General features: G+C 38.8%; 1 protein-coding gene across 1 annotated transcript in view; it reads left to right on the plus strand.

The window, feature by feature from the left end:
- tkfc (triokinase/FMN cyclase) overlaps nt 1-17,322 on the plus strand; it is a 78,081-nt gene that overhangs the window by 28,255 nt on the left and 32,504 nt on the right. Inside the window, exons 4-7 of the mRNA XM_043706132.2 lie at nt 3,050-3,231; nt 7,745-7,823; nt 11,159-11,248; nt 14,096-14,130. Of these exons, the coding sequence (XP_043562067.2) occupies nt 3,050-3,231; nt 7,745-7,823; nt 11,159-11,248; nt 14,096-14,130 (386 nt within the window). The remainder of the gene's footprint in view (nt 1-3,049; nt 3,232-7,744; nt 7,824-11,158; nt 11,249-14,095; nt 14,131-17,322) is intronic.

Here is a 17,322-nt window from a genome sequence, read left to right on the forward strand (position 1 = left end):
ACACTGTACATCTCTATGACTCTCTATGTCAGGCAAAGCCTTGCTAGCTTCTCAACTCTCTTAAAGGTACAGTACCTCTACACCTTCATAATATTATTTGTAATAACATGTTTAAATTGTTATTTAGGCCCACAGAAACAGGCATGAGCTAATCAGCTCATTAAACTTCTTTTGTTTATCAATTATATAGATTGAAATATATTTTAACTACATTTTACATACCTTAATCCTATAATCTTTAACGCACTTTCCTAACAATATCTATTACCCACAGTTTTAAAGTTTTTAAAATGACCTTGTCTGCACAGCAGTTTTTGAAGAGACTTCCATATTTCCCGTACCATAATATGAAAGACATGCTTTCGAACATTATTCTTGAAAGGCATAACTCCAGCGTTAAAGCCTGGATCACTTGACCTGGGCCCTCTGTCTACCATGCTGGTTGGTAGCACTCTTGCTGTGACTCATAAAGTTCCAGGTATGTATTCCACTTCAGAACTTGAATTACGAAAACCAGGATGATGCTGTATTGTAGTGCTGAGAAGGCACCATCTTTCAGATGGGGCAAGAAATTGTATCCCATCTGCCCTTTCAGTAGAGGTAAAATATTCCCTAGCACTATTTCAAAGAAGAGCAGGGAATTTTCCCAGGTCAATATTTATTCACCAGTCAACAACACAGAAATAGTCATTGTTACATTGCTGCTTGTAGGAGCTTGCTAAGCACAAGTTGGTTGCGACAGTTCCTACTTAACAGCAACTACACTTCAAGAATACCTCATTGAATGTAGAATGCTTTGAGGTGATGATTGTGAATGACACTATATAATGTAATTCTTTTCTTTCTATCCTATTAAATTTTTTAGTTATTTAATTTAATCAACATTTCTTAATATTAAGGCATATGGAAATAATGAAGGAAAATAGCATCAAGATAGTTCTGCCATGATCTACTTGAACAATTGAGTAAGCTGAAGGACCTACCCCAAACCTCTTTCATATGTTCCTGTTTAAAGCAGCTCAGTTAAATCACTGCTAAACTTTTCATGTTCAATGAAATAGAAGCATCATTTTGGAAATACACTAATAATTTAATATTGGTGAACGCTGGTGAATCTGTGCTGCACCTGTTCCAAGGCCAGTATATCCTTCCTGAGATGTGATAACCAGAACCAATTGCAGTACATTAATTATGACAACATCGGCAACTTTGAAATCCCATGGGGACAATGTCTGAATCATGAGAGTTTGAAATGACTAATGCATCAATAATTTTTCTCAATATTTCTTCGAATAAACTAATGGAGAAATCATTATGTTCTGGGGATTTCTGTACCTTAAATTCTCATATGTTCCCCATAATCACTTTTTTTTTCACTTATACCGAATCTAGTTAGTTGTCCCTTTTATGTTTCGTTTTCCTACATTGCGCCAGTTTAGACTGATCCTGTATTGTGAAGATCAATGCCAAGTCTTTACTTAGGATGGCTGCCATTTTCTGACTTCTAATTGCAATATTTCCAGTCATTGACCAAATCAATTGCTTGTACAATTCTTGCCATATTTTAGAATCCATAAGTTTTATACTTTACCAAATACAGCTATAGACATCTCCCAATGTTCGCATGCAGTTTATCTGTTCATACAGTTGTGTCCTTTCTATTGTTGTCAATTTCTCCTTTATCATTACAAAATCATCTTTACTAAATTTAATATTTTGAATCAGCCTCTTCCATTCGAAACTAATGTGAAACATAATAGTTATCGTTGGTTGGATGTTCACTAACTGTTGGACTATTCACTAATTCAGGTTCATTACTCAATCGAAAATGGCCAGTTCTTGCACAGGTTTAACTTTGGAGAAATGTTTTTCTTTCAAAAGTGTGCACTGTTTATATGGCACCAGAATGTTTTCCACTAATGCATCAAAAAGCAATCATATTATTTACAAGGTTTTATTTGAAATGTTAGCATTGAGAAAAGAGGACCTGTACAGGGAACTCTTCAAAATCTTCATTTTTAAAAAATTCCTTCATGAAATGTGAGCATCACTGGCTGGACCAGTATTTATTGCCCATCCCTTGTTGCCCTTGAGAGGGTGGTGCTGTGCTGCCTTGAACCTTTGCATTGAACCTCTGCAGTGCATATGGTATAGGTAGACCCATAATGCCGCGAGGAAGTTCAAGGATCTTGACCAATGATACTGAAGGAAAGACAATATATTTCCAAGTCAGGATGATGAGTGGCTTAGAGGAATTTGCAGGTGGTGATGCTTCCATGCAACTGCTGCCTTCTGGATGGTAGTGTTATGGGTTTGGAGGATGCTGTCTAATTACGCTTAATTATATTTTACACTTGAAATGGTACAAACTGAAAATGCATTAGGTAGGAAGGTCAACTGATGCCTTTTTGTATTCGTTCATTGGATATTGCTATTGCTGGCATTTATTGACCATTCTGAATTGCCCTGGGGAAAGTGTTAGTGTGCCACCTTGAATTGTTCAAGCCCTTACATAGCTACATCCAGAAACCAGAATTTTGACCTATCGTCAATGAATTATAGCTGCAGGTGATTGTATACTCAGCTCAGAATAATGGAGGGCAATTCACTTCATGGACTAAGGATCGGTAGAGGTCTAATTTAGGATCCGTACCTTCTCCTGCTGGAATGTTTGTAGGGAACATGAACCATGGGTATTGTAGTCAATATTTCTCAACCAATCAACCACCACATTCTTCCAGGCAACATGAATTATATTATTGGCCAACCTACAAATAGATGACACCTTTCAGTAACCATTCGATCAACCATCCTTTCTAATGTTACCTTCTCCTGCTCAATATTTGTTTTTTGATTAAACTTTCTGTGAAGCATTTTTAGAATGGTTTCAATTAGCTTCATAATCTTAAAAATTTCTGTCTAGTATGGGCAAGTTATTTAGCTGGATGAAGTTAATTTTGGTGGTTGGTTGTGAGTCAGAGTTAAGAAAATAGAATTTAAGTTCCACCATGTCACATTGTTTAAAACTTTTTATCTGCATTTCCTCTAGCTGGTGTACTACTAATTGTGAAGAACTACACAGGGGATCGACTGAACTTTGGCTTAGCCCTAGAGGGGGCAAAAGCAGATGGAATTGATGTGGAAATGGTTATTGTAGCTGATGACTGCGCCTTCACTACACAGAAAAAAGCTGGAAGGAGAGGTCTGTGTGGCACAGTACTTATACACAAAGTAAGTTTGATACATAAAAGTCCTGAGGTGCAATACTGGAACCGTGACGTTTCACACCGAGGTCAGTCTCACACATTCCCAAGGGTACTGAAAGTTCAAGTAAAGAAAGTCAGTGTATCTAGACGGCTTGTGTTCCAGAATGCTAAAGGAGCCTGGTTAGAAATGGAGACGCTAATCATAATTGTGAATAAGAATTTTGAAATGGAGGAGGATAGTGAATTATATATCCTCATTCATAATTGGATTAAGATATTCTTAACTTGGTTGTGGGTGGATTCCGAGGTTACAGAATGTAGCTCCATAGTGTCCATAGCTTCAGTGATATAGTTAGAATGTTAGTACCAAAATGATATACATGCTGCAAGTGCATATTTCAAGCTCTGTGTCCTGAGAATACACAGAGTAGACAGATCATAATCTTGGTCAGCACATGATGCCAATTCTCCACTTACATTGCCACTACAGCCAATGTCCTCTCATCAACACAGACAGCTGAACTTCCACATTATTGCTATTTAAGGATTAGTAAATTGCTTTTGGGTTAAATGCCAATCGATTTTGATGGGGTCCAACAGACTTTATAGAATGTGTGGATGTTTACTAACACTCTTTAAAGTTGGTGAAGTTGATAGAGAGTAATGTGGGATGTAGTTTGAGTGAGGCTGCTTGCTTGTAGACAAGTTCTGTAGTTATCATACCTTATACCTTTCAACATAAAATTAAAGGTCGAGAACAGGCAGAATAGAAGAGGATGATCTGATCAGAGGGAGGAGAAAGATTGAAGGGGTCCTTTCTAGCAAGAAGCCTTATCCATGAAGGAACTTTACCCTTACCTCAAACTAAACCAGAAGCAAGGTGTGCATTGTGTCCATTTAGTGCAGGAAGCAATTTTTTTCAATGTAAAGCACTGCACATAATCTTGTCTACTTTAAACCAATGCAAATTGACTCAGGTAAGCTTGAAGTTGCTACTCCTGCTGTCCGGAGCCGAATCATACTGGAATGTTTCTTGAAGATGTCTCCAAAATAACAGGCAGAGAATTAAGAATCAAAGCATCAACTTAACATCCTCATAGTGGCAATAATATTTTTAATGTATAGAGAAAGGGCATGCAAAAATATGTTTTCCTAAGTGAGCCATTGTTACCTCTGGTAGATCTGACCTTGTAAAAATGTGAATCTGACCCATTGTTTATCCTGTGATTAAAGAGTAACACCGTTCAGTTAGCTTTACCGAGAAATGTCAAAGGATTGTGGACCGTAATTTCGCAATGTGTCAGTGATGAAAATGGGTTTCTTTTCTCTAATGTTAATAATTAATCCTGTCGCATTACATGATCTGAAGTCTAATAAAACCTGTACTGTGGATGATTCTGACATACTTTAGGAAACTATCTGAAAAGCATTCAATTACTCATCCAGGTTCCTCCTGCTAATCTAGTTTCCAATTTATACATAGATTAAAGTTACCCATAATTATTAGAATTATAACAGCATAAAGAAAGTCCATTCAACCCATCATGACCATGCCAGTCATTAAATGTCTATCTATTCTAATGTCATTTTCCACCACTCAGCCCATTCCCATGTATGCTATGGTATTTTAAGTGCACATTTAAATATTTCTTTAATATTTTGAAGGTTCCTGTCTCAACTAACCTTTTAGACAGTGAGTTCAGATACCCACCATCTTCTGAGTGAAATAAAACTTTCCTCAAACTCCCTCTCATTATCCTGCTCCTTAATGTAAAATTGACATCACTTTATCCCAAGCACCCAGTATTTCTTCATGCAAAGCTGCCCACATTATGGTTCCTATTGGGAGATTTACAGACCACTCCCACTAGTGACTTCTTTCCCCTACTATTCCTCATCTGTATCTAACTCAATTCCACATTTTGATCTCCTGAACCAAGATTACCTCTTACTATGGCATACATACCCCTCTTGATTAATAGTGTTACCTTTCTACTTTTACATCGCTTCTTATTTTCCTTTAGAACATAATCCTTACCATTCTGAGATCAGGTCTTCATAATGGCTATTATATTTATTTATTTCAATGTGAATGCAAAATGCTTTCAGATACAGGTTCTTTAGTTTTGTCTTTTTACTATCTTTGTGTCATCTTGCCTTGATTATTGATGTATTCCAAGGTTTCTTTTTTTTTCTGTTCCTTCCTACCATTCTCTGACCATCATTTTCCTTATTACAATTTTCCTTTCTTACCTTGTCTCTGATTTTTTGATATATCACATTTGATGTCTTGCCCTTACTATTTCTGCTTCTCGACTTCCCTCGTCATGCAGTTCACAAAATCACTGGCCTCAGCAAAGTTGGGGCTTGGGCTGTCCTAGTGTATAGCCCCCATTTTCTTCAATTTTGGTGCCAATGCCACAGAAACTGGAATCCATGTTTCCCACACACATTTCTACTGCCATCCTTCATAGGTTTAAATTATGATATTCACTTAATTATGATTTCTTTTATAATATTTTCTTAATTTTGCAATCAACTGTCTAATTTTAGATACCTAATGCCAATTGCGCACAGCTCAGGTAATAATCCAAAAGTTATAAACTTTTTTTAACCTAGTGGCTAGCTCGTCATTTTTTCTGTGTAGACCCTCTTTCCTCGTTCTGTCTAGGTATCAACATGGACCACAACCACTGGATCCTCCTCCCACTGCAAGTTCATTTTCAGCCTTGAGCAGATATTCTGAACCCTGGCAGCAGGCAATCAATATCTGATCCAAAAACTCTTGCTCTTTGCTGCAGAGAACAGTGTCACTCCATCCTCACTGTACTACCTCCAGTACTACTACATATCTTGTTGCTCCCCCACTTGAATGGCCTCTTGTACCACAGTATGCTAGTGTGTGTGAACATCTACCTTGCATCCTGCAATCCGGCTGTCTTCCAAATAGTTGGGAAAACATCAAACAATGTGACAAATGCAAAGGCTAGAACTCCTGTCCTCTGGCTTCACTTACCTGCTTCAATTGTACTCACACCCTCTTGCCTTGATCCCTGACCAAATCAGAAGACCCTGTATGAAGTCTTGTGGCTGCCTCCTGAAGTCTAAGTAACTTTCCTCTGCCTGATGGGTCATAGTATCTGTAGTTTAGCCTCCAGCTCATAAACTCTCCAGGCAAAGTTGCTTGAACTTCAAACACTTATTGCAGCCCTATTTGAGCTGGATCACAATGCTCCCACATACTGCAGCTGGACACATCATTTCTACTGCCATCCTTCATAGGTTTAAATTATGATATTCACTTAATTATGATTTCTTTTATAATATTTTCTTAATTTTGCAATCAACTTCCATACTGTGTTAAAATGTAAAAGTAGAAATGACCTTAACTACTTAGCACAGACTTGTCAAACAACTAGGTCATTTGTAGCAGAGAAAGAACTGCTTCCAATCATTCCCAATGAATGTAGCTCTATCTCTCTTTGTCTGTCTCATGATCCTCACCTTGCCCACTCCTTCAAAATGACAGACTGGTTTTTGAATTCATAATTAAATTAATGGTGGGACATTTAGTGCAGGCTTCACCTCATGACAAACAATGAGCTAAAGTACTTCCAAAAGTATGAATTAGTGGCAGGTAGGCCGTTCAGCGCTTTGAGACTGCTCTGCCATTTAACAAGACCACTGCTGATCTGATTGTTCTTAAATTCATGTTCCTGCCAAGCCATGAAAATATTAACTCTCTCATTAGTCAAGAGTCCTTCTGCCCTTGCCTTAAAAATATTCATTAACCCTGCCTTGATTGCTCTCCATAAATGGGACTTTTAATGACTAATGACCTTTAGAGAGATAGAATTTTCTCTTACTTAAACTTGAGACCATGATTTTTAACCTGTGTCCCTGAGTTCTAGTCCTACCCACAAGTGGAAACATTCTTTTGGTATCCACCCTGTTAAATCCCCTCGGGATGTTATACCTCTCATTAAGATGACCCCTAATTATTCTAAACTCCAGTGATGTAATTTCTTTCCTTGGACTTTCACTCTAAAAATTTGAATGTTTGTGTAGGCCTGATTGGTTCTGTTTTTTCAGCATAGTTTGTTTCCTACTTGCCTCAATTACAAGCCTTTTAAATCTGATCTTAAATATTCCCTGAAAGTGACAACATTCCATCAAACTAGTTAGTATGGTTTGACTGGAATGGACAACTCCACCTTCCCAACTCATTGTGAATTTAACTTAACCCCTTTATAGTTTCGTACCCCGGCTGCTTTGCATGAAAATGAGCTAAGGTCCAGAAAAGATACAGTAACAGCTGGCTGAATAAAAAAACTAGATGTAGCACTGCTGTACTGTCTGGTTGAATACTCTAAGATTACAAATGGAAAATAACCACTTGTGAGAGATATTGAGATATGGGGAAAAAACTGAAGCAGGGAAGCAAATAGTATCAGAAAATGATGGAAAAATGTTACAACAAATCTGAGCAATTGTGTCCACAAGTCAAAGTCTTTCCACTTTATCTTTGCCTTTGACAGATGGCTGGGGCCATGTCTGAAATGGGAATGTCACTTTGTGAAATTGTTGAGAAGCTGAATGTCGCTTTAGGTAAATTAGGTAAGTGATAACCAATCAGACTGTGGAAACTAATCAAGGAAAATATTCTAACTAATTTGGTTTTGATTTTATTGTTTTGTGTATTTTACAGTAAAAATATAATAAAATGCATTGATAAGTTTTAATTTGTCATTACAAAATGGCACCATTTTGAATAATTTAAGAATAAGGGAAAGAAAGAAAAATATAGCTTGGAGTCCTGAGCCAGCTGATCACCATCGATGACGCCTGCAATACACTTACAGCCTGCAAGAAATATTAAGGGTTCAGTTAAGATGAACTTCAATTCGTACTTGCGATTTGACACCTACAGTCCTTACACTTCATTGTCACTTTGGATTTAAGATGTAGGCAGCACTGCTTGAAAGATAAAAATGTACTGACTCCCATTAGTTTAGACAAAAGTTAGTGGAGCCCACAGATACATGCTCACATTATTTGAAATTGGATTTTTATTAATGCAGCTGACAGCATTCACCAAAGTCTCCTGTTCTCTTAAGCAATAATCATGTAATACATGGATTATACTGGAAGCCGTTTTTGTTTGGCTGCTGGATTTCCACTATATTAAGGAAATAATTAGACTGAACCAACTGTCATTCAGATTGATAAGATTTGGATGTTTTGTTGAGCTGAATTAAATAAGTTGTTGAAGTTATCCTGCAATATCATTCAATCCAGAAATAGCCTTGAGTTACCTTCAAAGGAGGAAGATTAATATGATCATCTAAGGCCATGAAACATAAACTGACTTACCTATTATCTGATTATTTGGGAAAGGGAAGTCAGACGATCATTCATCTAAACATTAGAGTGAGGAAATAGAAAGACTAACTGCTCACAGTAAGGGTACCAGTCATCTAAAGTAACATAAATGTAGTTCAACAACTCCATGTTTGTGTAAGTTCACTGGCACTCCTATTACCACAGTCTGTACTGAATTGCCCCTTGAGTGTCATTACAGAACTGGCCACATGTATGTTCTGGGTGGTAAACAATCTCCTCTGTCTTCTGCTTTGAAGCACTACATTCAGCACTACTGGAGCTTTCTACTCAAACACTAATTGTAATCCTGTGCCTAATTACAGCTCCTCCATTTTGCAGTTTCTTCCCAATATTTCAGAGTATGTTTTCTATTAAGAAAGAAAAAAGCTATCTAATAATATGAATGTAAGTAAAATAAATAATACAACAAAATTGAAATTTAGTGCATAAAAGTTTGTAATTAATGTAAGTTGCATTAAATAGCTGAATTAGAGAACAGGTAATCAACAGTGAAATGTTTGTAATTTGCACAATATCAGACAGAAGGGAATTATTTCCATTAACTTGGCATGTCTTACATATGTTCAAGAGTTTATAGACAAACTTAGAACATATGCTGGAATTAATTATTGCCTTTCGTTAGTCTCTGGGTGAAGGCATTCTACAAAAAGCCGAGGGCTTCTTCACAGCTATACTGACCGTTGTTTATTATTTGCTGCATTAGTGGTGTTGCTAGAAGCAAATTAAAATCAAGGAAATTAATTGGTTCTAGGACTGCCTAGTACACAGGCTTTTTCTGTGCAGATAGTAGGCATAGAACTATACAAGCTATAGTTTTCATCTTTGAAGTGATACAAATGAGAATTATCCTAATATGAGTGAATTTATTCGTCTGATATTATCGTCAGATATAATGGGCAGATGTAATATGTGCTCTTATATCAAGCCAAACAGGCCAGAAATGCCCCTCATTCTGTATTAGGTTAGCTAATCAAGGCAAAGTACTCATAATTGGCCTCTATGCCTCTGATCGAGGGAGCAAATTGTCAGCCGTTTCCCTATTCGGTGATCCCTGCTGGAAGATTTTAAGGATATCAGGGATGACAGCAGGATTGGATATGATTGTTGTGCCTATACTCAGTTTAAAAAAAAAGTCTGTCCATTGTAAAATTTTATTTTATATAGTCCCCTTTATTATAGAAAAGTAGCAAAAAAGTCCTCCCAGGCATCAGGCAAAATAGCTGCTGAACCAAAGAAGAAAATATTAGTAGATGTAACCTAAAGCTTGAGCCAAGCTGCATTTTGATTTTGAGAAGACAGTGAGCAATTTAAGGTGAGAATTTCACTGTTAAAGCCGAGATGACTGAAGTGCAGTGTAGAAAACAGTCCAAAATCAGAGGAGTGGATAGTCAAGTTTTGAGTTATCAAGCTGGAAAAAATGACAAAGAAGGAAGGGAACATTATGAAGAGTTAAAACCTAGGATGAGAATTTTCAAAATAAGTTCTTTCAAAACTGGAAGCAGAAAGTGTGTTGGTGAGGATAGGGATGTTTGGATAACGAGAGCAAATACTGGATAAGATATGGACCACCGAGATTTGAATGAACTGCTGTTTATGGTGGATGAAGAATAGGAGGCTGGCACCAGAGTATTAGAATATTCAAGATTGGAGCTGGCAAAGGACTAGATAAGGATTTTCACAACACATATATTAATCTAGGAAAAGGCAGGTGATGTTGTAGACTTGGCACCAGTGATCTTTCTGATGGAAAATACATGTGGCCTTCGAAGCACAACTTCAGACCTTCAATATTGTGAATGGCCTGGTTCAACCTGAGGCAGGGAGGGAAATGGAGTTTCGAAGTTTGGGAGGTGTGAGGATTGTAATGATTCTTTACTCATTCAGTGTTTAGCTGAAAAATGTTGCGACCTATCCATGACTAGTTTTTACATCAATAATCAGACAGCCTATAGGCATTGAAGGAGCCCAGAAGGCTTTTGGGAGCTGAAAACTGCATTGTATAAGTATAAATGTGCAAGGTTTCCACATGTCTAAAACTGAAGTTGCTAAGAGGCATCATGCAGTTAAGGAAGAGGAGGAAGGGTGTGGAATGTCAAAGATAGATTAGTGAGAGACTCCAGATATTCTGTTTTGAAGATGAGAAGCAAAGCCATCATTGTTTAGACTCATGGTGTGTTGACTATAGCTACCTAGGCCATTTGATGCAGGTCTTTAGCACCTACAAGTTTGTAAGCCAGCAAGAGCATTTTCCATCATCTCCAGTAAAGGAACAGAAAAAGCTGACAAAAAAAAAGAAATATCCATTTCAGCATTACCAACATCTGTGGCATCAGATAATGCTCCTTACCTGGCAACGTTTGCTCCAGATTATGTTTTTATCCAAAACGCAAAGGTAGCACACATCACTACTTAAAAATCTGTAAATTTTAGGACCTTGGAGCTACAGTTATTCATTATATGTTCAAATTAAATATGGTTCCAATGGAAGCAAAATCATACATGTTCCTTTGATTATTGGCTTTTTAATTTCTCTGTATTTTCCTGCTCAGGTACAATGGGAATCTGTCTGTCACCCTGCAGTGTACCTGGATCAGAGCCAACCTTCAATCTGAAAGCAGATGAGCTGGAACTTGGACTGGGTAAGAAGCTGTTCAGAACATAGAATGTGTAGAGCTTAGCGTGGCAGAGCAGCTAGTAGTATTTCAATATAATACACTTACCTCAGCATTGGTACAAAAGAACATTCTTCACACAGAAACAGGAAGAAATACTTGTGGCAGCTGAGAAAGAACTATTCAATCTTCCCCAGTTCTTGATCTGTAGTCATGTAGGTTATGGCACCTCAAGTTCACATTATTTTGTGAACAATTATTTTGTAAACACAAGATAAGTTTCTACCTCAAACACCCCTTCAGGCCATAATTGTTACCTGCCATTGTAAATATCCTATGTAACCTCTCTGGAATGGCCACATTCTTCCGAGAACGCAGTGTCCAGAACTTTATGCCTTACTGTAGCTGAGGCCTAACTCGTATTTTACACAAGATTAGATTAGATTAGATTAGATTACAGTGTGGAAACAGGCCCTTCGGCCCAACAAGTCCACACCGACCCGCTGAAGCGAAACCCACCCATACCCCTACATTTACCCCTTACCTAACACTACGGGCAATTTAGCATGGCCAATTCACCTAACCTGCACATCTTTGTGACTGTGGGAGGAAACCGGAGCACCTGGAGGAAACCCACTCAGACATGGGGAGAACGTGCAAACTCCACACAGTCAGTCGCCTGAGGCGGGAATTGAACCCGGGTCTCTGACGCTGTGAGGCAGCAGTGCTAACCACTGTGCCACCGTGCTGCCCTCAAAGTACTAGTATTTTACACAAGGCTACTATAACCTTCCTTGCTCTTCTTTTCTAGGCCTTAACCAATGAAGGAATGTATTCCATGTTCCTTCTTATCCACCGACTGTCCTGTACTCCTACTGTTAGGAAACTGTGGATGTGCACTTAAAGATCTTGCTGTTCCTCTCTGTGACATGGAATCCCCCTGCCATTAATCAATTATTTCCTTGCATTTTTTTGTCTTCTCCAATGCATTTTGTATTTGCCTTTTATTCTTCACCTGACCAGTCCACTGTTAGCTTTCTGCAGCCTAGATTTGTCTTCTTCACTATGAACACAATGATCTATTATTGTATCATCTGCAAGCTTCTTAAGCATGTCTTGTAGTTTGAATCTAAACCATGATATATACCACAAACAGCAAGGAACCCAGCCCTGAGCCCGAAGGAGCCACATTTGACAAACATTTTTCTATTGATCATTACACTTTGCTTCCTGATAGTGTGTAAACTTTGGATCTAACTTGCTACTTTCCATTGCACCCATGGGTTTTTAATTTTCTGTCCAGTATGCCATATGAGCTCTTGTCAAATGCCTTGATATAATTCATGTAAATCACGTTGAATGCACTAGCTTCATTGACTCGCTTCAAAAAATTCAATCATGTTAGTCACAAATGTATTGACCTCTCTTAAAAATATTCAATGACTCTGGCAGCAGTGCTCCCTGGCAAAGAGAGTTAGAAAGTCTCGCAACCCTCTCGTTTCCTCTGTCTCAAATCGAAGATTGGCCCTAGTTCTAGTCTCCCACAAAAGGAAACATCCCATCTAAGTCCATTATGGAAGCAACATCTAGGGATGAGTAGTAGATTTTCTAGATTTGCCTACAAAAATAAAAGAAAATACTTATGTGATTTTGAGATGAAAATAACCTGAAGTCCTTGACCCCACTCACAATCCAGCCACCCTCTACTGGCAAGTCTGTCCATGTTTATAAGACTACTTTAGGAAATTATGAGAGGTTGTTCAGCCGGTGGCACCATACCGTACAGGAAGTTACTATCAATACAAGAGGAAAGAAGAATGGATACTCTTTCGCAGTTTAGGTAAGCACATGAGAACTTTAATGCACACATAGTCACATTCCAGTGAGGGTGAAAAAACATGTTTCTTCCTATATCCAAATTTGGCAAGCTGAGAACCCCTTTTCCAAGGGACCTCCTTCTGCAAGGCAGCACAAAAAAAAATTGATCATAGTCCATACAAAACCTGGTTATCATCAATGGATAATTGCAAATAGATTTTTAAAACAAGGTTTATTGATGCTGATAAGAGGCAGTTATAATTGGATCATGTATCTTCCTAACTCAGCTGGTTATTTAGAACAAATTTCCGTACTGACTTCATAGATCATTAAGTTCATGGAAGCCTTACAGTGTGGAATTAGGCCATTCGACCAATCAAGTCCATACTAAACCCCCAAAAAGCATCCCAGACCCACCCACTACCTTATCCCTGTAACCCTGTATTCCCATGGCTAATTCACCTAACCTGCGTATCCCTGGATACTATAGGAAATTTAGCATGGCCAATCTACCTAACCTACTCATCTTTGGACTGGAGGAGGAAACTGCAGTACCTCGAGGAAACCCATACAGACACGGGGAGAATGTGCAAACTCCACCCAGTCAGTCACCCAAGGCTGGAATCGAACCCGGGTCCCTGGTACTGTGAGGCAGCAGTGATAACTACTGAACCACTGTGCTGCCCCTAAAGTTAGTGAGATCCTCAATCTGATCTCAGCTAAGATGATTTTGGAGCCATGCTGTTTGACTGTATCTGTGGGATAAATAGTAAAGAAGCAATCAGCCAGGGTCCCCATTTTAACTCCTGTTGTAAACTGCTTTGAAGTGAACAGTAAATGAAATAAGATAGGGTTTGGCTGAGATGCACATCCTGTATCTGAATAGAGCACTTGCTACCTTGGCATACATTGAATGCTCACTTAGGCAAGGTGTCAGAGCATGGTTATTTGCCATAGAATTCTGACCAAACAAATATCTCTGTTTTCAGAGAAAATAACATTTAGAAGCACAGCTTTAGTATTTACATTATTTTAAGATCATTGCTATTTTTTTAGGTATCCATGGAGAAGCCGGTATCGAGCGGATAAAGGTGAGAGACCATTAAACAGTGAAATAAAGGAGATTTACATTAGTGGAATTATTACTGGTATATTGTACAATAAAATCTTAAATTTCAGTGGAGAAAACAGCATAAACCGTCGGATTTATGTTGTGTAATGACTAACTAACATGCTGAGCAGAAAACTGAAACATCAACTGCTGGGCTTTAAGGGAGACCTAAGTGATAATATTGATCTTGATTGCCTGAGTATTCTATTTCCTTTTCATCTTTGCTCAGTGGATTACTCAATGAAAGTTGGGAAAGGCTTTTGTAAGATTAGCCTACCAATACCGAAATACTTAAATTACTTTGTACTCTTTTAAATGTTAACTGTTAATAAGTGTCAACTGTATTGCTCCTTATAAGTTGATAGTATGTGGGTTCAAATACCACTCCACAACCTGAAGTCAAACTTGAGACTGAGAATTAGCACAGCATTGAAGACTGCTGAAATATCAGAGATGTTTCGAGGATAATGGACTATAAGAGTAGAGATGTTTTATCAACGAGGTAAAAACAATGACTGCAGATGCTGGAAACCAGATTCTGGATCAGTGGTGCTGGAAGAGCACAGTAATTCAGGCAGGATCCAAGGACAGGCAAAATCGACGTTTCGGGCAAAAGCCCTTCATCAGGAATAAAGGCAGAGAGCCTGAAGCGTGGAGAGATAAGCTAGAGGAGGTGGGGGTGGGGATAGAGTAGCATAGAGTACAATAGGTCAGTGGGGGAGGAGATGAAGGTGAGCTGGTTTGTTTCAGGACATGGTTGAAGAGCTCTGAAGCTCTTCAACCATGTCCTGAAACAAACCCGCTCACCTTCATCTCCTCCCCCACTGACCTATTGTACTCTATGCTACTCTATCCCCACCCCCACCCTCCTCTAGCTTATCTCTCCACGCTTCAGGCTCTCTGCCTTTATTCCTGATGAAGGGCTTTTGCCCGAAACGTCGATTTTGCCTGTCCTCGGATGCTGCCTGAATTGCTGTGCTCTTCCAGCACCACTGATCTAGAGACATTTTATTGCAGCTGTACAGGACATTGTACAGGAGCATTGTGTGCAGTTTTGGGCTCTTCATTTGAAAAAGTGTTTTAAATTCTTTAAAGGAAGTTCCAAGAAGAACCGTTTACTCAACTCATTCCTGGGGTCAGGGTTGAACAAATTAGACCTATATCCCTTGGAGTTTAGAAGAATGAGTGATGATCTTATTGAAACATAAAAGACCTTAGGGGAACTAGATAGGTGAATACTAGGAGGATGTTTCCTCTTGAGAGTGAAGGGCTAAAACTATGGGATGGAATTTAAGAATAAGAGATCTCAGTTTTAATACAATGTTGGGGTTTGTTTGTGTGTGGACCTCTCTTCCCCAGAAGGTGATTGACAGGTGCTTACATTTATTTAAGGCTGAGTTAGATAGATTTTTGATTTACAGCACAATCAAGAGTTATTGGGTACAGAAACGAAAGTGGAGCTGGGCCCATTTTGTGTTTGAGTATACTTGAATGGCCAAATAGCCAAATTGTGTCCCTTTGTTTCTGTGTTCACTATTTTAGCACTTTGCTCAGATAATATTATATACAGGAACTGAGTAAAAATACATATATGCGTCCTGATAACAATTACCCCTACTTCTCCACCACCAGTTTTACTTTGATAACTATTTCCATGCTGTTGGATGGGCTGTCTCACCGTAAAATTTGGATGTGTTGCTGTTTCTATCAGTTGAACATTTGAGATGTAAAACCTTTGGGATGATGTTTCCATTGATAGGAGAGACTAGTACCCGAGCCTTAGGTGGGGGAAGAGCTTTTAGAATGGAGATAAGGAAAAACTTCTTCAGCCAGACTGTGGTTAATCTATGGAATTTATTGCCACAGAAGACTGTGGAGGCCAAGTCATTGAGTATATTTAAAACTGCCATAGATTGGTTCTTGAGTATCAAGCGCAGCAGGTCAGGCAGCATCCAAGGAGCAGGAGAATCGATGTTTCGGGCATGAGCCTTTCTTGCTCATGCCCGAAACGTCGATTCTCCTGCTCCTTGGATGCTGCCTGACCTGCTGCGCTTTTCCAGCAACACATTTTCAACTCTGATCTCCAGCATCTGCAGTCCTCACTTTCTTCTTGAGTATCAAGGGTTAGAACATAGAACAATACAGCGCAGAACAGGCCCTTCGGCCTTTGATGTTGCGCTGACCTGTGAACTAATCTAAGCCCATCCTCCTAACCTATCCCAGCATCATCCATGTGTTTATCCAAGGATTGTTTAAATCTCCCTCATGTGGCTGAGTTAACTACATTGGCAGGCAGGGCATTCCACACCCTTACTACTCTCTGAGTAAAGAACCTGCCTCTGACATCTGTCAATTTGTAGCTATGCCCCCTCGTATGAGCTGATGTCATCATCCTAGGGGAAAGACTTTCACTGTTTTCCCTATCTAGTCCTCTGATCACCTTGTATGTCTCTATCAAATCCCCTCTTAGCTTTCTTCTTTTCAAAGAGAACAGACCCAAGTTTGTCAGCCTTCCCTCACAAGATCTTCCCTCCAGACCAGACAACATCCTGGTAAATATCCACTGTACCTTTTCCAATGCTTCCACATTCTTCCTGTACAGTTTACGGGAAGAAAGCAGGAGAGTGAGCTTGAGAAACATATCAGCCATGACTGAATAGTGGAGCAGACTCAATGGGCTGAATGGCCTAATATCTGCTTCTATTCCTTATGGTCGTATGGTCTCACCTATCCTGCGGTTTGGTACTTTGTCACTGTAATGACAGCTGATGATATCTCATTCAAATCCTTTAATTATACAGCTGTTTTCTGTACATATGCCTTTGTCAGTTGTGCATTTGAGAAATTCAATGCTGTTCTCAACGCTTGCACACTCCACAAATTGCAGCAATTGTCAAAATTAGCTCCCTGTGCATATCTTATCCTGCACTAAATCCTACTTACCAAATCCTTTCTTACTGATCTAAATTGAAAATCTATGTTCTCACCATTTTTTTTCTGTGTTATTAGCCAATTTTATATGGGCAACTTGCTTCAGCTTTATATTTCTAACTATACCCTTTGATCCTCTGAATCTGATCTTAGCGCACCGATTTTTTTAATACCCCATCATTGATGGGTAGACCTTCAGCTGTCTTAATCCTATTGCATCTCTCCACTTCTCTTTAATTAT

The sequence above is a fragment of the Chiloscyllium plagiosum genome, unplaced genomic scaffold, assembly GCF_037043375.1.
Source record: "Chiloscyllium plagiosum isolate Xiang-an unplaced genomic scaffold, Cpla_swu_hap1 HiC_scaffold_18, whole genome shotgun sequence".
NCBI lineage: Eukaryota > Metazoa > Chordata > Chondrichthyes > Orectolobiformes > Hemiscylliidae > Chiloscyllium > Chiloscyllium plagiosum.